At 43.2% G+C, this 25,367-nt stretch overlaps 2 protein-coding genes across 2 annotated transcripts in view; one reads left to right on the top strand and one right to left on the bottom strand.

Annotated features, from left to right (window-relative positions):
• ppfia4 (PTPRF interacting protein alpha 4) overlaps positions 1-20,980 on the top strand; it is an 82,770-nt gene extending 61,790 nt beyond the window's left edge. The window contains 26 exon segments of the mRNA XM_078166269.1: positions 112-183; positions 1,588-1,809; positions 3,055-3,189; positions 3,854-3,988; positions 4,171-4,254; positions 5,133-5,264; positions 5,423-5,485; positions 6,998-7,089; positions 7,197-7,326; positions 7,822-7,997; positions 8,736-8,964; positions 9,058-9,093; positions 9,184-9,262; positions 9,265-9,361; positions 9,567-9,679; positions 9,763-9,844; positions 9,978-10,059; positions 10,280-10,480; positions 11,878-11,940; positions 12,323-12,349; positions 14,312-14,487; positions 14,718-14,815; positions 15,532-15,707; positions 16,913-16,981; positions 17,061-17,247; positions 19,401-20,980. Coding sequence (XP_078022395.1) covers positions 112-183; positions 1,588-1,809; positions 3,055-3,189; positions 3,854-3,988; positions 4,171-4,254; positions 5,133-5,264; positions 5,423-5,485; positions 6,998-7,089; positions 7,197-7,326; positions 7,822-7,997; positions 8,736-8,964; positions 9,058-9,093; positions 9,184-9,262; positions 9,265-9,361; positions 9,567-9,679; positions 9,763-9,844; positions 9,978-10,059; positions 10,280-10,480; positions 11,878-11,940; positions 12,323-12,349; positions 14,312-14,487; positions 14,718-14,815; positions 15,532-15,707; positions 16,913-16,981; positions 17,061-17,247; positions 19,401-19,444 — 3,000 coding nt within the window. The 3' untranslated portion in view covers positions 19,445-20,980.
• Positions 20,981-22,810: 1,830 nt separating this feature from the next.
• On the bottom strand, positions 22,811-25,130 carry myog (myogenin). The gene is made up of 3 exons (XM_033625713.2): positions 24,434-25,130; positions 23,757-23,856; positions 22,811-23,672 (listed from the first exon to the last, which is right to left on the bottom strand). Exons 1-3 carry the CDS (start codon positions 24,965-24,967, stop codon positions 23,554-23,556), a joined length of 753 nt encoding a protein of 250 aa, XP_033481604.1. The 5' UTR covers positions 24,968-25,130; the 3' UTR covers positions 22,811-23,553.
• Between the last annotated feature and the right edge of the window lie 237 nt (positions 25,131-25,367).

Here is a 25,367-nt window from a genome sequence, read left to right on the forward strand (position 1 = left end):
TCCCCTTTGGGAGGCTAAGTTTTGTTCTTGGATTCACTGAAGGAAGAGAGAAGATGGTAAACGTGTGAGTTTGTTCATTGTTCTTTTTTTCCTTTTTAATCTACATTGCAGTTGAACATGGTGAGGCAAAGGAAGGATGGTGACTCGGTGGAGCGAACAGATGGATCCAAACCTACATGGAAGGTCTTCCTGGCTGTGTGATTGTTTTTCTGCTCTGTGATTTATCTTATGTCTGCCTATAGTAATAGTGTCCGTTTGGCTGTCGGTTGCTGTCTTTGCATCTTATTATGCCTTTTTTCCACACATTGGCACGCATACTGTACACAGGACAGGTTAATGGAGCTAAAATGTAGCATGAATCCTCCTTCGCCTTTCTGGTAATTCTGATGTCATCAAGACTCTTGCTCTTTATATCGAGCCTTGTCCTCCATGGTTTGAGGCCAGCCCTGAAATGAGCACGCATTATGTAACTGCGTCTGGGTCCATCCGCAGGGACTAACAAACCTCCCTGTGATTAAACAGCAGAGCCTGGAAATCTCCTTCGTCTATACGGGCCGGCAGCCGAGGAGAAGCATCACAAGATCCACTCACTTTGGCTCCTATTTCTTTGGCCTTAGGATAAAGAGGGGAAAAGTGTCAATATACAGCACTTTTATTAAAGGAATAATCAAACTTGGAAAAACATCAATAGCAAACCATTAAGTGGAGAGCTAGGAGAAGACTGTATCAAAGGATGGCCACAGAGTGAGGGAGAAAAGATGAGGAGAGAATTGGCTGGAGTACCAGCATTTGGAGGAAGAGTATAGTGTAGATGTGTGAACACAGTGTGAACTGTGCAAACACACACTCTATCAGGACATTTATCCACGGCTCCTGCTGCCCTGCTAACAGTCACTGCCCCCCGGATGTTACAGTTAGAGGATATTTGAATTTAAAATGGCATAAAATGATCATGATCACATGCACTTTTTCAGCAGGAACCCAAACCAAGACAACATTAGAGCCATGTTGTACCTGTTTGCTACACATTGTCAGTCACGTGGGGCTTTAAAGTCCTTTTTCCAAAATCCACGGGAGTAAATCTAATAGCTAAACTGGAATTACGCACAATCACTTGTATCACCGGGTGTGTTTTATTACACAGCCTCAGACCATTTGGCCCTTTTGCCTCCAGTGTGTCTGTGTATGTTTATGTTTCTGTAACATATTCATGAGCTGGCAAAATTGGCACATGAGGGAGCTGAGGGGGTCCTACTAACTTTTGCTGCCCACTGTGTTGCCTGTCTGAATATGTGTCCCCGAAGGTTTGTTTAATTAAGGCCCTGGAATTAACTGCACTTTGAGCTGCGAAGAGAAGAGAAACAACATCAAAACAACAACATGGCAGCCTAACGTCACACAACCCACCCTCGTATACATAACGCTCCACACTTTTATATCTAGGTCATCCAACTTTATCAGTTCTGCAACAACTCTCAATATCATCCACCCATAGTGTGCACATTTCTATGTGTGTCTCTGCCCTTAAATATATTTCATGTGAGAATGTGGATGTATTTCTATTAATGTTGTGTGTCCACCTTACAGAGACTGCCCAACGGCTCCATAGATGCCCACGATGATGGCAGCCGGGTGTCGGAGCTTCAGGAGCTGCTGGATAGGACCAACAAGGAGCTGGCTCAGAGCCGCGAGCACTCAACCACTCTCAACGGCCGCATAGCCGACCTGGAGGCAGAGCTCGCAAACGCACGCCGAGAACTGAGCCGCAGCGAGGAGCTGTCAATCAAACAACAGAGGGAACAGAGAGAGGTGAGAGTAAAAGAAGCAGGCTTTTGTTCTGGTAGCAAGCACCGAGAACAGCCGGCCATAAAAACCTGAGGCTTTTTCTAATAGAATTTAACATTGTGCTGCTTTGTGGAAAAAATATGTCCCTGTATTAATTCATTATGTCATTCTTTAAAAAACTACACACTAATTTCTCATGCCATTGAGATTTCTCACTTCAACACAGAAACTGTATATGACAGCTCATGGCTCATGGCTCATGGCGTACAATAATGAGACACAACTTTACTACAAAAGGGTGCAAGAAGACTCAAAATGACCACAAGGATCTGGGCTGTTGCCACACAGACACTCTTATGTCAGCTCTGAGTAAAAAAAACTACCCTAAGGATGCACATTGATAATAACAGCCAGAGGAGACTGAGTTCCTTGTTTTGGTTTTTTAATATTCTGAGCCTGGGCAGTGGCAGGTCATCATCAAGGCTGGGAGACTTGGTGGTTTCCTTCCTATCTCCAAGATACATAAAACTGTCTTATCATGAACATGCTTTGTCTCATTTTTGCTGTCTTCATCAACTTTAACTACAACACATTTGTATCATTACAAAGTACATGCACGTCTTGTATATGAACCGCAAAAATACAAGATACTATGAAAGTTAATACACTGGGTTCCCACATGTCTTTGAAATCCTTGAAAGTTTAAAAAACTGAGGATAAAAATGAAGGCGCTGAAAGTTTTTTAAAACACAGATAAATAACCATGGGTCATTGAAAGCTTGGATTTTAATATTTCGTGCACAAACAGAAACTGAAATTCTTTTTTCTTACTTAACGCTAGTAAATAGATGATGATTCACTGTCTACAAGTGTCTCCCGCAGTTGCGTCATTGTTTCATGCACCACCTGCCATCACAGTAACACAGCACATTGTGTTCACACATTCAAGCCTTTCTCTTTTTTTAATGTTGTCTGTGAGCTTTTGTAAAGCCTGCTAATTCTCATTATGAAAGTTCTCAGTGTTATAACAGTAATTAACTCTGATCCATGTCTCAAACTGTGTCGTGTTGAGCCCTTGAATTGGGCCTTGAAGGTCCTTGAATATGATGTTTAAGAAGTGTGGGAACCTTAAATCATATATTGGGGAAACACAACCATACATGCAGGGATGATGTACAGCATTGTGGGTCTTTGCCTCATTGTGCCTGTTGTTGTAGGCTCGACTCTCATGATTTCCCTGTCGTTGTTGTTGTGTCTGTGCACCCATAGAGAGAGGATATGGAGGAGAGGATAACAACGTTAGAGAAGCGCTACCTTGCTGCTCAGCGGGAGACCACACACATCCACGACCTCAACGACAAACTGGAAAATGAACTGGCCACCAAGGACTCGCTGCACCGACAGGTAACACACACACAACAACACGAGCCATAAAGAGTGCCTGACTTGGATTTAAGCAGAGCGTCTGGGAAGACAAAGAACAACAGCCATGCAGTAAGCTGCTCTGTCACAAATCAGTAAATGAAGCCTGACGTAAGGACTAAATCAATATTTATAAATGTGCCATGTCATTATTCCGCTTCATGTTCAGGCTTCCTCGGATGTGTTACAATCCTAATGTGTTGTTAAGTGACACCAAAAATGGCACAGTTGTCTTGATGCAAGGTGACATGTGAGTTGTGGATTCAGGCTAATGTGCTCTCTCTCTCTTTCTCTCTTGCAACATTTTAATATTTCATGCCTCAACATTGTCATCCACAATAAAGCTGAGATAGTGACACAACCAATAAAGTTTTTCAAAAGTGTGCCGATGTATATAAAGCATTGTAGAAAAGTTTATTCTGGGTTTGAGCGAGCAGTGGAAAAATGGCGCTCAAAGGTTCACGTGTAGTTCAGGGTCGATCCGAGTTCAGCACCACATGGGGAATACCAGAAACATCCTCGGTTTGTGCCCACGTGTCGTGTCCTTGCTACTCGCTGGCTACACTACACTGATTACACCTCTCTGGTGATCGTGCTAATGTTCGGTGCGCGCTGGTGTGTGTGTGTGTGTTTGTGTGTGTGTCAGAGCGAGGAGAAGGTACGCCAGCTGCAGGAGATGCTGGAGATGGCTGAGCAGAGGCTGGCTCAGACCATGAGGAAGGCTGAGACACTGCCAGAGGTGGAGGCTGAACTGGCACAGAGAGTGGCAGCCCTTTCCAAGGTAACACACACACACACACACACACACACACCAGCACACAGCTGTAGAGAACATAGCAAAGGATGCTGATGCAATAAAACAAGAATCAGTTATACAAATCATAGAAGCAAATAGATATTGAACACATTTACAGAGCTTAAAGCCAGGCAGTTGTATTTACATGTAAGTGTCTCCCCCTGCAGGCTGAAGAGCGCCATGGCAATGTAGAGGAGAGGCTCAGACAGCTGGAGTCACAACTGGAGGAGAAGAACCAAGAGCTAGGAAGGGTGTGTGAGCATATGTGTGTGCGTCTGTGTGTGTGTGCGTCTGTGTGTGTGTGTGTGTGTGTGTGTGTGTGTGTGTGCACCAGCCCTGCAGGGTTTCTCTGACCTCTCACTTTGTTGCGTGTGTGTGTGTATGTATATGTGTGTGTGTGGGGGGAGGGGGGGGGCTGATGCTTCACATTAGTTGGACGCCTTGACTCTTGGCTCCGTGCTCCTTCATGCAGACACGTACATACACAAACACACAGGACAGACGCACATATGAAAGGCTCTCCATTTTCCCGGTGCATTGTTGCATGAATTTGAACCAAATCCACATATCTTGCTGCAACACATCCCCTCCGCCCCCCCTCTATACAACTGATTGGCTGCTATCTTTAGACTCTGAATAATTCACGCAAGGCTAATTTCTCTCTCTCTCTCTCTCTCTCTCTCTCTCTCTCTCTCTCTCTCTCTCTCTCTCTCTCTCTCTCTCTTCATGCGATCTCATGACTATATTTAGTTAAAGGAGCTCTCTGAGGATGCAGATTTTTGTTTGTGTGTGTGTCTGTGGTGTTAATTTACTTTAATGAAATTACCGGAGAACACATATTAAGCACAGCACTTCCCATTTAAGGGAAGACATTTAACCCTTTTTCATTGACACGTAAATGACAGTAATTAAATCATTCCGGCTGTGAGATCCATTGTTGGCCAAGAGGACCTACTGTATATCTGGCAGCTGGTGATCTTGGGCTAAATACACACTTCATCCTTTAATCCATGTAGAGATGCTTGATTAGCTGCATAAATACGCCCAAATGGAGTCTGTGTCAAAAGAGAAAATTTGATGATGTCATTCGCCCCCCGTCTGGTTTTTTCTCTCTCTCGCCACTCATCAGGCTCGTCAGAGAGAGAAAATGAATGAGGAACACAACAAGCGCTTGTCTGACACCGTGGATCGTCTGCTCACTGAGTCCAATGAAAGGCTGCAGCTCCATCTGAAAGAACGCATGGCTGCCCTGGAGGACAAGGCAAGGCCTGTACACATGCATTCATCTAGTCAGCGGCAGCAGCGGCTCATATTGCTGTTGTTATCGCTTCACAAAACAAATGAATATACAGTAGAGCACATGTTCTACTTGGACGCACAGATATGTTTTGACACAGTTACGTGATTTCTTTTGTCTAGAATTCGCTCATTCAGGACCTCGAGAACTGCCAGAAACAGCTTGAAGAATTCCACCACACCAGGGTCAGTGAGACTTGAATCAATCACCCTAAATGAATAAGTGAAAACTGCAATTGTCTCCCCACTTCCAAATATGCCCCATATCAGCAGTGGAATATTGTGCTTTGAGCTACATAAACACAGTTTTGTGGTACCTGTACTCTATGCAGCTATCTCCATTTTCTTTTACTTCACTACATTTCATGCATATTCATTTAATTCCATTTAATTTATTTGACAGCTGTAGTTTGTTACTTTGCAGATTAAGCTTTTGCATAAAAAACACTCATGGTTTTAGAAAATATAAAGCATGATTATGACTGACAATGATATTAAAATAATTTTTACTAGAAATAGTACAATATTTTGGTAATATGTTAATTGGATTTCTTGCAGAAAGTTGATTTGATTAGATCAATACCACTCTCATAGCTGTGTGTTAAATATGAAACTACAGCTAGCAGACAGTTAGCTTAGCATAGCATAAAAGATGGGGAAATAGCTAGCCTGGCTCCGCCCAAAGGGAACAAAATACAGTTATGACTCTTAGCACCTCTAAATCTCAAATTACAGTATATCTTGTTTTTTTATCTGTACAAAAGTGCAATGATAAGTTACAGTTTTCTGGGGGGCTATTTCTTGGCCTGGAGAAGTGAAATTTTACCAGCTTACCAGAGTCAGGTTGGCTGATTCCCTCCATTTTCAGTCATGCTAAGTTAAGCTAACTGGCTGCTGACTATAGCTTCATTTTGACTGTACAGACATGAAAGTGGTATCAATCTTTTTGTCTAACTCTCTGCAAGAAATTAAATACATTTTATTCCCAAAATGTCGAACTAATATAACACTGACAGTAGTCATGCATCACCCTGTCAGTGTTATATTAGTTTTACATTTTATTCCCAAAATGTCAAACTAATATAACACTGACAGGGTGATGGATGACTACTTGCCTTTGAATCACAAAGTGCATTTTCCTGATTATACTTCTTTACTTTTACTCGAGTAGAATTTAAAATCTTACTTGTAATAGAATATTGATAAAGGGTTACTTGGGTATTTTTTTCAACTTGGACCCTATTTTCCCATGTTTTTGTGTCTAAGTGACTAATAGGAACAACAATTTTTAAAACTAGTCTAGTATTGAGAGAGAGCACTGCAGCCAGCAGCCATGAAACAGGCTGCAGTACAACCACTCAAAGGCTATTTACATCCACTAAAAATGCTTGTTTTTGCCACTGACAGGCTCAGATTGTTACTGTAAGTGTCTGAAAACATTATGAAAAGGATCCCTACTAGGACAGACCTTTTTGTCAAAGAGTAAGATTCTTTTGGTTTAACTAGAAACAGCCCCGAAATTGCCATCGCTAATCCCACCAGACTCCAGTGACTTCCCATCACTCACTTAGAGAAAAAAACATGGAAAAAGAGGGTCCAGGCTGAGAAATAGCAAACTTACCCTTTAAGGTTAAGTTATTTCTGCTTTACTTAAAAACAATCTGAATACATCACCCATAATGCCCCTTTCTCCCTCAGGAGCGGCTGATTGGAGAAATTGAGAAGTTGAGAAATGAGATTGACCACTTGAAACGCCGCAGTGGGGCGTTTGGAGATGGAACTCACCCTCGGTATACACACACACACACCTCATTAACACGTGCTCTCCTCATAAACACACTGTCCAACGTGATGCTATGTATATTATTGATGGAACGCTGTTCTGTGTGTATCTCAGGTCTCACTTGGGCAGCTCCAGCGACCTTCGTTTCTCTGTGGTGGAGGGCCAAGATGGCCACTACAGCACGACTGTGATCAGGAGGGCACAGAAGGGCAGGCTGTCGGCGCTACGAGATGACCCAAACAAGGTGCTAATGATGTCTTTATCAGGCCAAAACAACCCCACAGTCCCTCACATACACATACACCAAGCAGGATGGCCGACTTACAGATCACAAGATCATGTGTCAACTGTTCTTCTAACCACATGCAGCTCCTTACTAGTGCTTTATCCAAATGCATGTCTGCTTTGCTATAAAGTGTCAGTGCTTGGCTGATGTATGATGATCTTCATGCCTAACTTACCATTCTCTACTAACCTCTCTGTCTCTCTGTCTCTTTCACCTGCTGCCATGGACATGCTGTCTGATGTAAGTTCCCTGTTCATTCATTTCTTCTCATAACTGGCCTCATACTTCCACAAGTGTCGTATTTTTACATGTATGCATTTAATCAGAATTGAAGCATATTCTTCAGGCACATTTATTTATTCTTTAATGTTGTATTTATCACATGTACTGCGTCGACATGTTTTAAAGCTCTTGTGTATTTGTTGTGTCCAGGTGTGCGCTGTGTTCGAACAGGACTATCCTTCTCTGCGCGGGAGTGTCAGCCACCTCCTCGGCAGCGACATCGAGGCAGAGTCAGACCTGGATGATGACGTTAGCTCGACCCTGCTTTCCCCCAGCGGCCAATCAGACGCTCAGACTCTCGCGCTCATGTTGCAGGAGCAGCTCGACGCTATCAATGAAGAGATAAGGTGACAAAGTGCAGGCACATTAGATTACAGCACATGACAGTTTCATGATCCCCATTGGGGAAAGTGGGTCAGCACGGCAGCGAGAAACGGGATACAGATAAAAGGAGAACAAAATATTCAAGATAATACAACCAATAATTGGAAAGAAAGGGGACGTTTTAAAGATGCCGCATCAAAATAAAGGTGCTGCTGCTTTGCCTTGTTAATGCAATGCATGAAGGAGGCCTGTGGCCAGACAGGATGCACCGTAACTGATAGTGGCATTAGATAGTGAGATGATAACATGTAGATAAGATTCTTCATTCTTCAGTTCTCTTTGCGGCTGAAAGAGGACGCTATTTATTGGAGTTTACAGTCAACAAGGTCCTCTTGTGACACCTCAGAATATGCTTCTGGGGAGGAGATGCAAAGTAGATGCTGATTATGCTGCAGAGGAGCCAGACTCTCTCCAAGAAAGACAAAAAATATGTCTCTACCTCAAATTGTATTTTTATTACAGTCAGGATCTTTGCAATATTACATTTTTCATGCAATTGTACAAGATAAATTAATAATTATTTCCCAGATTCATTGAGTAAATAAAAAAATACAAGTCCTGCTGTAGAGCAAATGAGAAAGTGTTTTTATTATGAGCTTTTTAACTCCATATAAGGACTGTACTGAGATTTATTCATTACAAAAATACAAGGTGTGTGTTCTGTGTTCAGAAATAGTATGTGTGCACGTGTGTACGTGTAGGATGATCCAGGTGGAGAGAGAGTCAGCAGACCTCCGCTCGGACGAGATCGAGTCTCGGGTGAACAGCGGAAGCATGGACGGACTCAACGTGACCCTTCGACCCCGGGCGCTGCCCACCTCCGCCACCGCCCAGTCCCTGGCATCATCCTCCTCCCCGCCCACCAGTGGCCACTCCACACCTAAACACCACTCGCGCAACACCAGCCACCATCTAGGCATCATGACTCTGGTCAGAGAGCACATATGCTTTTACATGTCAAACAGCTCTATGTTTGCTGTAAAAGAAAAGCTGTATCTGTAACTGTGTTGTTTTGTTTGACAGCCAAGCGACTTGAGGAAACACCGCAGAAAAGTAGCAGTAAGTTTGCAAACACAGCTAAAATTATACTTTCTTTTGGCCAACTGTTGCTTTCGTGACCGAGCTGAGGTTCTTATGTGACTCTTCTAGTCTCCAGTGGAAGTGGACAAAGCTACGATCAAGTGTGAGACATCGCCTCCCTCGTCTCCTCGCAGTTTACGGCTAGATACCAATTTCGCCCAGTTCACAGGCAGTCTAGAGGACGGCCGAGGGTAAACACACACACACACACACACACACACACACACAGCATGATAAATCAGCTCCAGTGCAGACTTGCTGTTGGGTTATTTTATGGGTCCACTTCAACTTTCCAACAACAAATTTTGAGGACTGTATTGGCAGGAATTGGATCTGAATCTCGCTTCTCAAACACAAAAACAAAAGTTTACCTTGCTGATTCAGAGTTGATAATACTATCATACCAAAGATTTTTGCATTAACAAAATTGTCTCTGTTTTAACTGTTTGCAGCAAGCAAAAGAAAGGCATCAAGTCATCTATTGGCCGATTGTTTGGGAAAAAGGAGAAGGGTCGAATGGATCAGACTGTGGGCAGGGATGGACAGCCTCTGCCGTCCTTAACAGGTAAGCTGCAGGGTATATATCATATCCCACACTGATGCAGTGTGAGAGAGATACAAATAAACACTTTTTTGGCTGTATTCCAGACTTTGAGATGGGCATTGGTGACACAATGACTCTGGGAAAACTGGGCACACAGGCTGAGAGGGACCGCAGGATGAAGAAAAAGTAAACACAGCATTTCTTTTTCTGAATTTGTGTTTTTTTTCTCTGTTCCTGTTGTTTTAATACGTTCACCAAGCCTTTTTTCTGGAAATTCTCACGTCTGTTGTTCTTTGTCTGTTTTTAATTTCCTTGTTAGACACGAGCTTCTGGAAGACGCCAGGAAGAGAGGCCTGCCGTTTGCTCATTGGGATGGCCCTACTGTCGTCTCCTGGCTAGAGGTGCTCCCCTAATCTTCTTTTATATCTACCAGCCATAAATTTTCACAAAACCACACAAAAAGTATGTCAGGCTGCTACTGCATCTAATACAGTGATAAACACAGCACTATCAAATACTAGACAGACCATTACAGCCTGATCTGCAGTCCCTTCCCCTTCTAATCTGACCTTTTATGGCGACAATGGTGGTGATGTTGAATATCTTGATGACTCTCGCCAGCTGTGGGTGGGTATGCCGGCGTGGTATGTGGCAGCCTGTCGTGCCAACGTGAAGAGCGGAGCCATCATGTCAGCTCTGTCTGACACGGAGATTCAGAGGGAGATTGGCATCAGCAACCCTCTGCACCGACTCAAACTCCGTTTGGCTATCCAGGAGATGGTGTCCCTCACCAGCCCATCTGCACCACTTACCTCCAGAACGGTAAGATGATTCAACAAGTATACCTCCATGGTCGCACATGTGCATACACAAGCAGCAGATGATAAATGAGCACATGAACGCACACACAAACGTAGGAGGGGATTACAAACACATTACCCTACACAAAAAACTCCAGACCTCCTCCAATTGTTAAAGTCAAAGGAACACTTCACCCCCCAAATGATCATTTGTATATCAATATCTCATCCTGTGTTAGGTTTGATTTGTGAAAAAAAAAACCAATTTTTCTCATATGCCTCCACTGCACGAAGAATCCAAAAACAAAGAAAATTCTTGATAAATTGAGGTCTGAGGGGTCCATGTTTAACAACAGCAAAATTACATAAAAATATCTGTTTACAAACTCTCACACAACTCTTGCAGTATAATCCAAGTCTCATTTATCCAGTCCTATGCTCAGGACTTCCCAAACAGACAGTCCTTTCCAATGGGGAACTGAACTAAAGAGGCTTATCTATTTTCTCTTCAAAGCCACACTCCATTGACAAAAACAGTAATTTTACTTTGCTGAACATGGGAGCTGTTGGTCTATCACTGCCTCAGTCAGTTGGTTTATTTGTGTTATTTTGGGACTCTGGTGAATCTAAACTAACCCTTTATAATTTAAACTAACTAACTGATGCAGCGGATCATAGATAGGTTTCACTTTCATTTCAGTTCCCTGTTGGACAGGACTGTCTGCTAAAGAAGCACTGAGCATATGACTGGACAAATGAGACTTGGATTATACTGCATGAGTTGTGTCAGAGTTTGTAAACGGATATTTTGATATAGTTTTGCTGTTGTTAAATTTGGACCCCTATGACTTCAATTCATCAATAATTTTCTGTTTTTGGATTCTTCATTCACCGGAGGTATGCAAGGAAAAGTTGCAAGTTTTCTCAACAAATTCAACATAATATTTGCTGAGTGACTGACATACAAATGGTCATTCGGGGTGTGAAGTATTTCTTTAACCTTCACTTTGCACCCTGAGGTGATGACTCCTCACTCTTTTTTGTTGTTTTGTGTCCTTGTTGAGACCACGGTACTAGGCTGACATGTCCTTTTCTGCTGCCATAAATTGCATGGGGTTCTGTGTGGGAAAACAAATAATGCCACATATAGCTACAAGCTACCTGCCTGAAATACACTCCCTCCCTTGGCATCACTCAACACAATGTTTGTCTGTGTGTGTGTGTGTGTGTGTGTGTGTGTGTGTGTGTGTGTGTGTGTGTATGCGCGTGCGTGTTTGTCTCTGTCTGTGTGTGTGCGCATGGGGGGTATTATGTGTGAAAATATACACATGAGTGCATTCTTGGGTGTGTTTTTGTGCGTGTTTCTGCATGCATGTGTGCGTACGTGTGTGTTCGGGTGTGTTTTCGTCCTCTGAGCAGTCCTCCGGAAATGTGTGGGTGACTCATGAAGAGATGGAGAACCTGGCTTCCTCCACTAAAGCGGTCAGTACCATCTGGGTGCTCCCCTCCCCTTCCTACCCCCCCACCCAACACTTTCTCACACTCACACTGTCCCCACCGTGACACACATATGTCATCTTCCGGAAGACCCCTTTAAATACACACTACACGCACTAACGCATTTTTGTGCTCGTGACGGTATATCTACGTGGGTGTCGGATGGAATTGTTGTAACCTGTGGTCATGTGATCTGTGTCTTTGTGAAAGGTGAAAGTAGTAGTATGAGTGTGAGAGATGTGAAAAGGTTAACTGCAGAGTGGAAACTTTGTGAAGGGCTTTGTGTGTGTCTGTGTGTGTATTTCTGAACGTGCATCACGTGTGTCTCTCTGACCTTGTATATTGTCTCTACCATGCTGCCACTCAGGAGAATGAGGAGGGCAGCTGGGCACAGGTGAGGTCACTGATCTGCTAACATCTGTCTGCACACACTCAGCCCACGCTCTTCACTAACACACACACACGCTCATATTTGACTAAGAGACTGCAGCCAATTCAGTGTCAATATTATACTCTGCACACAGTAATTGGGAGAGTGGACACAGAGGCAGAGTAGGAGGGACACTGAGTTTTTGGCAGGCTCCAAAATGTTCTATTGAATTTATCAAGTGTCTTTTTTTAACACACTTCAAACTAAACTGTGTTCATCTCTGCTGAAAAATGGCGTTTTGTAATTTGGGTGATCTGACCCTGTAATCAAGATAAACAATGACGATTTCTTTTACATTTGCCAGCAACATATTCTATCATCCCATATCTTAGTAATTGTTATGTTTTATCTGTGTTAAATAAGCTACAAACGCATGATCCACCCACACAGGTGTTTTTACTTAGTCTCCCAATCAGAGCTCTTTTCAGGGCTGTGTGAGTGTGTACAGTCTGTACCTGATTGGCATATAGTAAATGCCGTCCTAACTTTGGGACAGCTCACCCCAAAATAAAATAAAAACATATTTATCTTCTAACTTGCAGTGCTATTTATCAAGATGGTTTTGGTGTGAGTTGCCAAGTGCTGGAGATGTCTGCCTTCTCTTGAATATAAAGGAACTAGATGGCACTCAGCTTGTGGTGTGCAAAGTCCCAAAAAATACATTTGAAAAGCTCAATAACATCCCAGAAATTATGACCAGATAACTCCACAGACCTTGTTGTTAGCAGTTCAATGTAGGAACTATTTTCTTTCTACCTATATACACCCGCCAACCATATCACTGCACAGAAGGCGGCGTGTATCTACTGCTAGCTCACCTAGCACCACTGAGCTAGCTAACATTACAGCTCAGCCGAGGAGGACGCCTCTTGTGCATGATACATTTATGCTTCCTTCTGTACAGTGTTATGTTTGACAGGTGTAGTTTGGCAGAAAGAAAATAGTTCCTACATGAAACCTCATAACATGTGTGGATTATCTTGAGTAACCAGCTCATGATTTCTGGAAAGAGACATTGCTGTTGAGTTTTTCAAATGTATTCTGTTGGCATTTTGAGCACCACAAGCTGAGTACCATCTAGTTCCATTGTATTGTAAAGAAGGCAGACATTTCTACGGCTGATATCTCCAACACTCTGCAACTCACACCAAAACAATCTAGATTGATAAATAGCACTACAGGTAAGAGGAAAAATATGTATTTTTGATTTTGGGATGAACTGCCCCTTTAATAGGACTTTGTCACAGCAGACATTTTTAACCTCAACTCTGAAAGCAGTTCAATAGAATTCAGTCATCAATTATTTATTTTTATTTTCCTATTGTGACCTATGAGTTTGGTGGCTTATTGTAATTTCCAGCATAATTCTGCCCAGTGTTAATTTCAGCAGAGGCCTAATCAGAGAGAATGACTAAAAACACCTGTGTGTGCTAGAAGAGCTGATTTATTTTAAAATACAGAAAACCACAGGAACATGTTTCAGTTCTTGAGATAGACAGATCAACAGGATTCATTTTTTTAATATTTTGGTTCATCTTAGCATAGAGAGCACAGGTGTATCTACTGAAAGTAATAACAGTGCACAATACTGGTGCCATGGATCTGGAAAACCCAAATAGACAGCAGCTATAGTAACACCTGTGCCTTTGTGTCAATGTCTGCTGTGAAAAAAGGCCTGTGGTACATTTGGACTCAAAGTGTAATCATATACGCAAAAAAATTGGGGATTATTTTATTCATTTACTTCCACAAAATGGCAGACATTTTATTAGTCTTACCATTTGAGTAGCGTTTGTTTTTTCCACATACAGCATTCCCACATAAATGTACACACACACACACACAGTATATAATCCTGAAACAGAGAGCAGTCTCTCTCTTTTCTGTTGCACAAATTAGTAACATTCTGTGCTCCTCTCCCCGTAGACTCTGGCGTATGGTGATATGAATCATGAGTGGATAGGGAATGAGTGGCTGCCAAGCCTCGGTTTGCCTCAGTACCGCTCCTACTTCATGGAGTGTCTGGTGGACGCACGCATGCTGGACCACCTGACCAAGAAGGATCTAAGGAGCCACCTCAAGATGGTGGACAGCTTCCATAGGTCTGTAGAGAGGGCGATCATCTTAGCTGCTGTTTGATGAGCCTCCCCTTTCATGTGCTAACTGGACACATTAGCAATGGAGATGAGAAAGCTAATGATGCATATGTGCCTGTGCTTTTCTGTGTTTGTGTTTGAGCTTGTTTGTTCCATCATGTTTGTGTGTGTATGTGTGTGTGTGTGTGTGTGTGTGTGTGCATGTGTGTGTGTGTGTGTGTGTGTGTGTGAACCAGGGCTAGTCTGCAGTACGGGATTATGTGCTTGAAGAGACTCAATTATGACAGGAAAGACCTGGAGCGCCGGAGAGAGGACAGCCAACACGACATGAAAGGTACACTTTACACACACCCCGATACACACGCGTGACAAAAAAAGCCCACACGTGCGCGCGCACACACACACACACACACACACACATACACATTTTCAAACACTAGTGCACAGGAATGCACACATCCACGGTCTTATCGGGCCAGAGTACCACCTACTGGTTTTGCCTGATATTTTCAATTTGGCCTGAGCAGTGAAACAGCTGCACCTTAGACTGTCAAAAAGCCAGCTGAAGCAGGCCTACAATCTTATGATCCAAAGCTCTACATACCAAGAGTAGTCCACACACACACACACACACACACACACACACAATCACAAACACACATACACTTAGATCTATCCAGCTCTCTCGCCCTTTTGACCTTGAGTTCTGCACATGAACTTGACTCAGCTGTCATGTCAAATCAGAGTCCTGCCCTGTTTACGCACACACACACACACACACACACACACACACCCATGCACACACACGCACACACACCGCCTGTTCCAACTTGGAAAGCTGGCTGACAGCTGTGCTTTAAATGAACAAAGGGAGTGTGCCAGTGAGTTGACACTATGTGGACATGCACATTATCTCTTTATCTCTCTCTTTCTAGCTCTCTGACTCTAAATCAAGCTGCTCTTATTTACCGGTAATGAAGTGTGCTGACATTTTTACATAACATTACGGTACAGTAGCGCAAGTCTGAAGCCTCTCTCTTTTTACTTTAGATGTGTTGGTGTGGACCAATGAGCAGGTGATCCACTGGGTCTTGTCCATTGGTTTGAGGGAGTACAGCAGCAACCTGTTGGAGAGCGGCGTCCACGGAGCGCTCATCTCTCTGGACGAGACCTTCGACTACAGCAGCCTAGCGCTCATCTTGCAGATCCCTATGCAGAACACACAGGTGGTTATAGAGGACATCACAACAGTTTACGCTCAGCATGCAATTACTGAAGTAACCTGAAGGGGACAAAGATATCAAGTGTATGATCTGATTTTTAAAGGCAATAAGGAACATTTTGTGGGCAGTCTGAAAGGTCCAGTGTGTAGGATTGAGGGAGATATGTTTGCAAAAATGGAATATAACAGAATTAAATATGTTTTCAATAGTGTATAATCACCTGAAAATAAGTATCATCATCATGTTTTCGTTACCTTAGAATGAGCCATTTATATCTACATAGGGAGCAGGCCTTCATCCACAGAGTCCACCATGTTTGTACAGTTGCCAAGAATGGACAAACCAAACATTGGCTCTAGATCAAGCCATTCGCTTTTTTGTGTCGGCCACCATAGTCAGCAGCCTTCTGCACCAAGCCAAACAGCATCGGATCCAACAGTAATTTTTGACGTGAAACTGCTTTATTCTGTGTTTTTCCTGGTTTACATCACCGTCCGTTTGTTCTGGAGAGTAAGAGGCCTCTGCGGATAATCTGGCACCTGGTAAAAACCTCCTGAACAATGAATGCCAAAAGAATCCTACCCGGGATTTTAGGTATGGCACATGGGAGAAGTTTCAGCAGGTTGCAGTCGCAGTTGTCACCATAGATGCCACTAAATCGGACACACTCCTCCTTTAAGGAATTAGGAAATAAAATATATAAACTAGAGAATTGTACCAATGAGATCTATTTTGTTTAGTACACACATTCAACACCTTCATCCCCAGTAGTGCAAACTCATGGCAGGCCATGAGCTTACAGCCACCAGTCCATCTTCCAACAATAACAGTTTATTGAAGTTTTTATGAGGTTGGTTGATTTACTCCTTGGTGGCGCGGCAATTTGTGTGCAGTCAGCATTTCCTTCTCCCGCTGGCCGCATGCTGCCAGCATTTACTTGTGATTCAGATTCTGTATCAGTTCTCTGATCAGAAGGCCTCTGTTGCTCTCACTCAGGCTTCACTTGAAAGAATATTACCAGTCACAGGCTTCAGTTGAGATGACAAGCCCACAGATTCATATTCACTGGTGAACAAAAAACATAAAGGTTACTTCTGTTTATTAGAGGTATTCAAGAGCTTTCATTGACGTTTTGCCATCAGCTTTGGTTTGTTTCTGAGTCTGGCTGGTCAGCCCACAGCTTTACTGTGTCTCCTGCTGTTTCTCAGGCACGGCAGGTTCTAGAGAGGGAGTTCAACAACCTGTTAGCCCTGGGAACCGACCGCCGACTAGAGGAGGTGACCTCTTAAAGCTTTGATCAAATACAACATTGTTGAAAAAGGACCAAGTGTCTGACCTTTCTTTCTGTCCCTGTAGAGTGGGGATGACAAGTCTTTTCGACGCTCTCCATCGTGGCGCAAAAGGTTTCGGTCACGTGAGGGAGGGGCGGGCCTGGGCATGATGGCGGGCTCCATGGAAACGCTGCCTGCTGGCTTCCGCATGCCCTCCATGTCCATGCCGCCCTCTGTGAATTTGATGCCCAAGAAACAGCTGCAGCCTGAAGGTGTGTTACAGTACTAACCAAACTCCTTTACCCCAGTTTGTGTATTTTTTTCTGTGTGTATCTATGTGCTTCTCTCTGCTTGTCTTGACTGACTAACTGCACGCTGTGTCCTCTCTGTCCTGCTGCGTCCAAACCCCTCTGTGCCACCGTCCTCTCAAGCTCCTCCCCCGGCGCCCCCGAGACTCGACCCCTCGGCTGTGCGGACCTATTCATGCTAACTTCTCTCTGCTTACTAACAGGAGCGCTAATGCTAACAGGTAAGCTAACAAAACACCACCTGAAACTGCTGAACTGACAGCTCAGTGCGCTTTTAACCAGCATTGCCCAGCTTTGTGGCATGAGGCAGGAATGTGGCACTTACTTACAGTACCAGGCGTGTGAATGATAACCTCTTCTTCTTCGAATCATTAATTTACGCAACCGCAATTTGTACAATGGTAATGGTGTGATTATACAGGATATAGTTCTACTGAAAGTCTATACATGATGATACTGAATTATTGCTCAGGTTTTGGTTCACTGATTCCACAATTAGTGGAAAAGTGTTAGAAGGGACCTATTATGCTCATTTCCAGGTTTATACTTGCATTCAGGCTTTTCACCAGAACATATTTAAAACACACCTTTATTTTCCTCATACTGTCTGTACTGGAACACCTGAACCCAGGCCGCTGATCAACAGCCCTGTACATGGGGCGCCTGCTCTATCCACTAAGCCACCAACACCCCCTACCAAACACTGTTTAGCTGCTATTGAGAGTTTAGCTTCAAAACACAACTAGACATGTTGCAGCAGGAATATGATACGAAATTAACAACATTAGCAACCTTGATTACATGTTTTCCTGGTGTTAGCATGTAGCCACATGTAGCAGTGTATTGCCCCTTTCTCACTCCAAAAAAACCCCCAATAATACCTGCTTTTTAATGCAATGGGAAAGGGTTTAATCAGCATTCACACCCAGGTCAAATAACACAGCAGTGGTCATAGGTATTTATCACCTCAGACTCCAATTGGCACTGATGGGAACAAAAGACCTGGGTGACTGCGCTAATTTTAGTTCCTTTACCAGTGAGATGCAATGACGCACCACCACAAAATAGCATCCACCTCCGTCTAAGCAGTGCTCAAACTAAAATCGATCCAAATGAGTCTGCACTGAGTTTAAGAGAGACTTAATAAATTAGAGATATATTAAAAGGAGTACCCACCTTAACATTTTCACTGATCTCTATGCTCCTCTCTACTGTTTATTGATGTGGCCCATCCATGACGTCGACGTGACACATTCAAGAATACACCCACACACAAGGAAAAGGCGTACTCCTCTGCTGCAGAGCTATATACACCGCACTGTCCTACTGGCAATGGTAAAGGAGTCTATAGCCTATTTTTAGCTGGTTTGCCGAATTTAAAAAACACGCTTACATGCGCTAATTTTGGTGGAAAGGGGGTACAAGTGATGTAAACACTTGCACTGGCATCTCTAGAGCAGATGACCATATAAAGAAATCTGTTGTAGGGGTGACCTCTAGCTCACTTTGTTGAGTGTGTGCCTCATATAGGCTGAGTCCTTTGCAGTGGCCCGGTTTCGTTTCCAACTGCCAGCCCGTTGCTGTATGTCATCCCCCCTTCTCTCTCATGCGTTTCCTGTTTCTCTTAAGCTATCCTATCAATAAAGGCAAAAAACACCCAAAAAATAATCTAAAAAAAGAAATAGAGAGTAGCGTATTCAGAGCAGTCTGAAGCCTGAGGTTTTTACAGTTTTTTTTTAAAACTTTGGCCATGTTTAATATGAACAGCCAACATTGTAACATCATACAAATGACAGAAAACAAGGGGAAAAAAGCATAATGGGTCCCCATTTATATGGTTTAAAATGTTATTGTGTAGAGTGTCTTCTATCCTGCGATAAAATGATATTGATTTTTGTTGTGAGAGTGGTTTCATTTGAAAATATTAGGGTTGTTTTGTTTTGGGTTTTTTTTGGCATTTATGGGCTTCTACTATATAATCATGTCGTGATTTAGATATCTGCTTGTATTGTGCATGTCGGGATTAGGGTTAGGGTTAGACATGTATTGTACATGTCAAAGCAAAACATTTCTCTTACATGCTCTCTCACTTTCCTCCCCTTTTTTCTCTCCTTCAGTGCATTCTCATTACCTATACGGACACATGCTTGCGGCCTTTTGAGAGTGATATGCCAAATCTGGAGAGGGCAGTCCTGGGTGCCACTGAGGAGGGGTCTTCACCCCTTCGTCGCCCGGCCTCGCCTCCCACCTTTCACCTCTCACCTCTCCTACGGACACGTGCAATACAGAGGCCAACTCTGACCTTTGAACTCTTGAGAGTGCTCATTGGCTGCGCTCGCTGCTGTAAAGGAGACTCATCCCTGTCTCTCCCAGTTTACCCCAGTGCTCCCAGTAGCCTTGTTGTTGTGATGTTGTGCTCCCGCTCCCTGGTCTCAGCTGTGGGTTCTTGTCCTGGTTCTAATCTCTCAACATGGCCAAGTCCAAACCAATCGTCCTGTGTCGTTGCTTCCTGAGCAACAAGAGAGTTGGTTAGTGTAGAAAAGTTTTAAAGGGGTGGTGACACATCGTTGATTTGGACTTGGGAATGATGAATACTTGTATAAATGGCAGATCCCACTGCACATTGCCCCTCTACCGGTTATGCAAGGTATTACTCATTTATCGTCTCTGTACATAAAATGGATGACTTATGTTTTTTATAGAAATATTATATATATAAATATATATATATTGGAAATATATATGGAAAATAATATAATATTGCTGTATGAAACCCAATGCCCTGTATTCGATAGTGACTGTTCTCTCTCTCTTTCTCTTTCTTTCTCTTTCTCTCCGTGTTGGACCTTTGTGTGTCTTTTGCTGTATGCTGTAAGTGTGTGAATCGTTAGTGGGAGGGTCTCACTAAGAAGGGGGTGCATTTCTACAAGGACTCTTCACAGGTTCATGGGTCCAATTTCAGACTTCTCTCTTTGCCTCTTCTCCTGTTCTTTCCTTTTCCCTCCTCCTTTTCCTCTTTTGACACTATGTAGCTGTTACCTCTCCTCTTTTTCGCCTCTCTCGCCTTCAGTATGACACTATGTAGCCTAGACTAGAGAGAATCCTTTAATATGAAGAGTGTGTCTGTGTGCGTGTGTGTGAGTTTGTGAACGAGTCTCTCTGCTCAAGACTTGTGGAGAAATTGTGCGTGAAAGGCCGACCCCAGCCGTGTGACCATGACTTTTCTCTGTGGATGGGTAGTGTGAACACTGTAGCTCCTCCTCTCTGTTGATTCCTTACTTTCTCTCAAATCAAACTGTAAACTGCTGCTCAACATCAGCCAATGATACACACGTAAAACTGCTCAAAGTGACGGACTCGTCTTATCCCGTCCTGTCACCTCCTGTTTAGTTGCCATGGAGATGTGCCAGTGAGCAGTCAGTACTCTTGGCTGACCAACTCCTCATCCAATGAGAACACAGCATATGAACCAGTGAAGTGCTGGATGGGTGTACAATCTTTGATTTTGTTTTTTTTATTTCAGAGTTTTTCCAAGGTGTCTAAAAGGTGTAATGTGCTATGTGGCAGCTATGAGTACTGTGTCTTTATTCCAGGTGTGAAACAATGCTGACAAATCAAGATTTTATTATTTGGCTATTTAAAAAAAGTGAACTGTATTTATGACACTATATAGACATGAGTAAAGCTGTTTTTTAAAGATTTGGGGTCCGTGTTTGTGTTCCTTTTGAGGGTATCATGTCAAAGTATCTCATTGGTAGTTAAAGCTCGGGTAGGCAGTTTAATTTTGATGTCACTGGGCAAAAATCCCATAATAAACTTTGAGCATATTGTAATTCAAGTGGTCTTAGAGAAAACTAGACTTTTGCATCTCTGCTTTGCTATGTTTTCAGGCTTTAGAAAATCTAGACCATGATGGGAGACTTTGGACAATCACAGGACATCTTCAGAGAGAGCAGCTGTCAATCACTGCTCATGCACTGCGGTCAATGTTATGAATCAAGATTCTCTCACTGCATCGCCTATTTTTTGCTTCAAATGTTTTCAGAAACATATTTTAGTGTACTGTTTAGCTGTAAAATGAGAAAGTTTATGACCTGGACATCAAGTTGAAAACAGTTGAGCCAAAAACAAAGTAGCGCCCAGAGCAAATGTTCTCATTTTACAGCTAAACATTACACTAAAGCATACCTGCCAACCTGTGGTATCAACAAATGATTTATCCTATACAAATTAAGCATGAAGGAGATTAGACAGTGTGAAACATCTGTTTGTTTCGGCCACTATGAAATCAGGAGAATGGCAGGAGAAATTACCAGGTGGGGTCACAGAGGGGAAATGGTTAAAAATCAGGAGAATCTGTGAAAATCTGGGGTGTTGGCAGGTATGCTAAAATATGTTCCAAAAACATTTGAGGCAATGCAGTAACAGTCTTGATTCATATTTGATCAGCGCTGCCTAGTTTGACAGTTTGACCGCAGTTCACGAAGTGATTGACCTGATTGCCAGCAGTGTTAGAGAATCCTTAACTCTGATTCATTGTTTTCGTGACTCTTGCAAATGCCATTAGGAGCACTATGAAGAGGCAGAGGAGCATGATTTTTCTCACAGATCATCTGCCTCATATACTACTGTCAGGATACCAGAGGTGGGACCATGTCATTGTTTGCAAGTCCCAAGTCCTAAACTTTGCCTTCCCAGACCCAAACAAGTCATAATGTACTCCTCATTAAATGTAATGTCAGTGTTAAACTTACAAAAATCATTAATGCTCTCTGATATTTGCATTTATTTGTTAAAACAAGTTTCTTAAAAGGTTAATTAGTTGATAAGCTAATGTTAGCTAAGCTTTAGCTCGCTAACCATGCTAGTATTAGCCTTAGATTATTGTTCTTTTTACAACTTCAAATGTCGAATTAAGTTGGAAGTTGTTGCATCTTTATCTGTAATATTTGACCCACATGTTTTGCATACTGCAATCTGTAGTTTTTTTATGTAAGCGCAATTATCTTTTCTAGAATTTTTTTTCCAAATGGCGCTCAATAGAGCACTGTTAGTTCATCATGGTTCTCTCCTGCAACTTAAGTGGATGCCGTCGGATTGGTTCAAACAAAGTGGTCCATCCTGGGAATTCAGCAATGACTTGTTGGAAATGGGTAGCAGTAATGTTAGTTGATTCAGGGAATAAGGGGAAATAAATTGTTTCGTGTTACACTTTTTAATGACATAGCCTATTTTTTTTTTAATCTGTGTCCTGGGGCAAAGTATCAAGTATCAAGTCAAAAGGCTCAAGTCCAAGTGAAGTCAGGAGTCACTGGTGTTTAAGTCGGAGTTGAGTTTCAAGTCTTTTTAGATTTTGTCAAGTTGAGTCTAAAGTCATCAAATTTGTGATTCAAGTCCAAGTCATGTGACTCAAGTCCAAATCTCTATATGCTATAGTGACAGTTAAAAAAACAGGGGGAAAAAAAGTTTTTGTCACATTTGCAAAAAAAGTTACCTACTGTAGCTTCAAAGACAATGACAAACAGTGTATTGAAAATGGTCTTTAATGCAAGAATTGGACGGAAAATATCACTTTTCAGAACATCTACAAATACACAACAATCTTAGTTATAAAAGTCAAAAATAAGTTAGCAAAAAATAAAAAATAAAATGGCAAAACCACTCTGTAGAAAAAGGGAACGTATTTACATCACTAGCATTCATAACCAGTTTAAATTAAGCAGATCTTGGTCAAAACTGCCCTGGTACATATTGGCCCCACAAATAAACTCATGTTTTTTTAAGCATAAAAACACACACAAAAAGAATGAAAGATCAGGGAAAGGTTTCGAAAAAGAGGAAACTTAAATTAAGTAAGGAGAAAACCAGGCTTTATCATTCCTCTGTGGCTCTGTCAGACTGAAGGGAAGCCTAACAGAGATCCACTCTAGTAACTAGGTGTCGGGTTCATGCAGTAAAGTCCTTGAATCTCTAGTTAGACTAAGCTCCTGTGGCTCTGGCAGACACCTCTGGACCACGGGATAAGGCAGAAAATGAAGGGAATAAGGCCTCATTGTGAACGGGAGGAATTCAGTTTGACTAGCGGACCCATCAAACAACAGAGTTATAATTCAAATAAATCACTATTTTAAATTTTTAGAATAAGACACTAACATCAGTAGAGCTGAGAAATAAATTAAATTGGACCAGTTATCAGCCTGCTTTGCCAATTGTCATTTTCCTTTTTGTCTGTGGCTCTCTGTGCACCTATGGGTCCGCTGTGTGGAGGGTCTACTTGGGAATGTCCACAGGAAAGGCCACAGCTCCGCCTGCTGTAGAGATGCCCTCCACGATGGAGGTCAGGGCACGCATGTTCCCCTGCTCTGGAGAGTCAGCAGCACTTAGGAGATCTGCAAAGAGACCCAGTCACACGTTGAGTATCTGTGCGATGGATCTTTTTGTGCCATCCAATAAGACTTATGAACCGTACTCACCCTCACTGCTGTAGCTCTGTGTGCACTGCTCCGGAGTGCTGCTCCACTCTGGGCTACTGCAGCAGGTGCTGCCTGAACTGGGCTCACTTGAAGACGACACCTGTTACCATGGAGATGCACACACAGAAGTTGCTGTCAGTCACACTGTGTTATGACACGGCACACCCCGTCCCTCACAGAAACACAGCACATAGTACAGTGTGGTGCAATACCCAAAAACACACCAACACCAATACATTTTTTAATCCCACACAGACACAAGATGAACAAGAGGAGCAAGACTTTCCCATCAGAAAATAACAGCTGAATATCAAACAATATCAAACCGTCTGACAGTTGTTGTCGGATTGATATATTTCAGCACCTGTCCGATCAGTTTGTTATCGTCTCTTTGAACCTTCAAATAAGCTTTCTATTGTCTGACACATTACAACTGAACACTGGACTATATTTTAAAAAAAAAAAGAAGTGTATTGATTCGATCTGTGCCTCAAACAGTGATTGATTATAGAGCAGGTTTTAAGGCGTATCAGATCTTCAAAGTCACACATCGTCAAGAACTTTTTTACTTTGACCATTTTTCCAGATTCACCTACTTCATGTATCTCCTTCTCTACTTCTCATCATCTGCTTCTCTGACCTTCTGCTTCTACTCATCCCTCCTCTGTCCTACTCACTCTGGGTTGGGTCGGGTTGGGTCGGTAGTGCAGTCCCTGCTGTCCTGTCTCAGTGTCCTGCTGGTTGAGAGAAGACACCAGGGCCTGCAGCCTTTCGATATACTGGATGGCGCTCCGCAAGATCTCCACCTTGGGCAGCCTCTGGTTTGGGTTCATCAAGGTGCTCCTCTTCAGAGCATCAAAGGCCTCGTTCACCTTCTTCAGACGCCTCTTCTCCCTCATCGTGGCCGCTCTCCGACGGTCCATGGTAACCGTCTTCCTTTTGCACAGCTTACAGGCCCAGGGCAGGCACTGACCCGGGCAGTGGGTCTCGGAGTGAGGCGACAGGCTGGATGGAGAGGGTTTGTCCTCAGTTCCTGTCACCCCAACTCCAACGCCCCCAGACAGACTCCCACATAAGCCCATCATGGAGTTCCTATCCTGATAGGTGGATTGGTCGTACCCCCCGGGCAGGCGAGAGGGGAAGTAGCTGTCCCCTCCTTCATAGAAGCGCTGGTCAGGGAAGAAGTAAGGGTTGGTCTCGAAAAGCTCCATGCTGGACGATGCCGTGGTCTGAAAGGGGACAAAGATTCCTGCTTCCCCTGGAACTGCTCTACTGTATGTGGTGTTCGGTCCTGCGCCTGGAGCGTGTGTGTCAGAGTGTACGTGTGTGCGGCTGTCTTCGTCCCCTGGTCTGAGTTTGTGATGAGTGGAAGACGTGTGGAGAACAACTGGTGTGGAGCAACTGTAGGCTGGCATTTAAACCCCTCTGCCTGCTGCAGGATCACAGGGTTAAATTTAGCACGAGCCCCCAGAAACCTGACACGACGTTTAGCTGTTGCTGCACATCTACACTTCACATCTTTGTTGGGTCCTGCTCTCTAGGGCTTTGGTGTGTGTATGTGTGTGTGCGCGCGTGTGTGCGTGGTTAAGAGGCCAGGATATGATCAAGTTG

This window comes from Epinephelus lanceolatus, chromosome 1 (assembly GCF_041903045.1).
Source record: "Epinephelus lanceolatus isolate andai-2023 chromosome 1, ASM4190304v1, whole genome shotgun sequence".
NCBI classification, from domain to species: domain Eukaryota; kingdom Metazoa; phylum Chordata; class Actinopteri; order Perciformes; family Serranidae; genus Epinephelus; species Epinephelus lanceolatus.

Coding starts and splice junctions, on each gene's coding strand:
- myog (XM_033625713.2), bottom strand. CDS start 24,967: ATGGAGCTTTTCGAGACCAACCCTTACTTCTTCCCTGACCAGCGCTTC. Junction 23,857..24,433: donor CCAACCCGACCCAACCCAGA/GTGAGTAGGACA, acceptor CCATGGTAACAG/GTGTCGTCTTCAAGTGAGCC. Junction 23,673..23,756: donor ACAGAGCTACAGCAGTGAGG/GTGAGTACGGTT, acceptor GTCTCTTTGCAG/ATCTCCTAAGTGCTGCTGAC.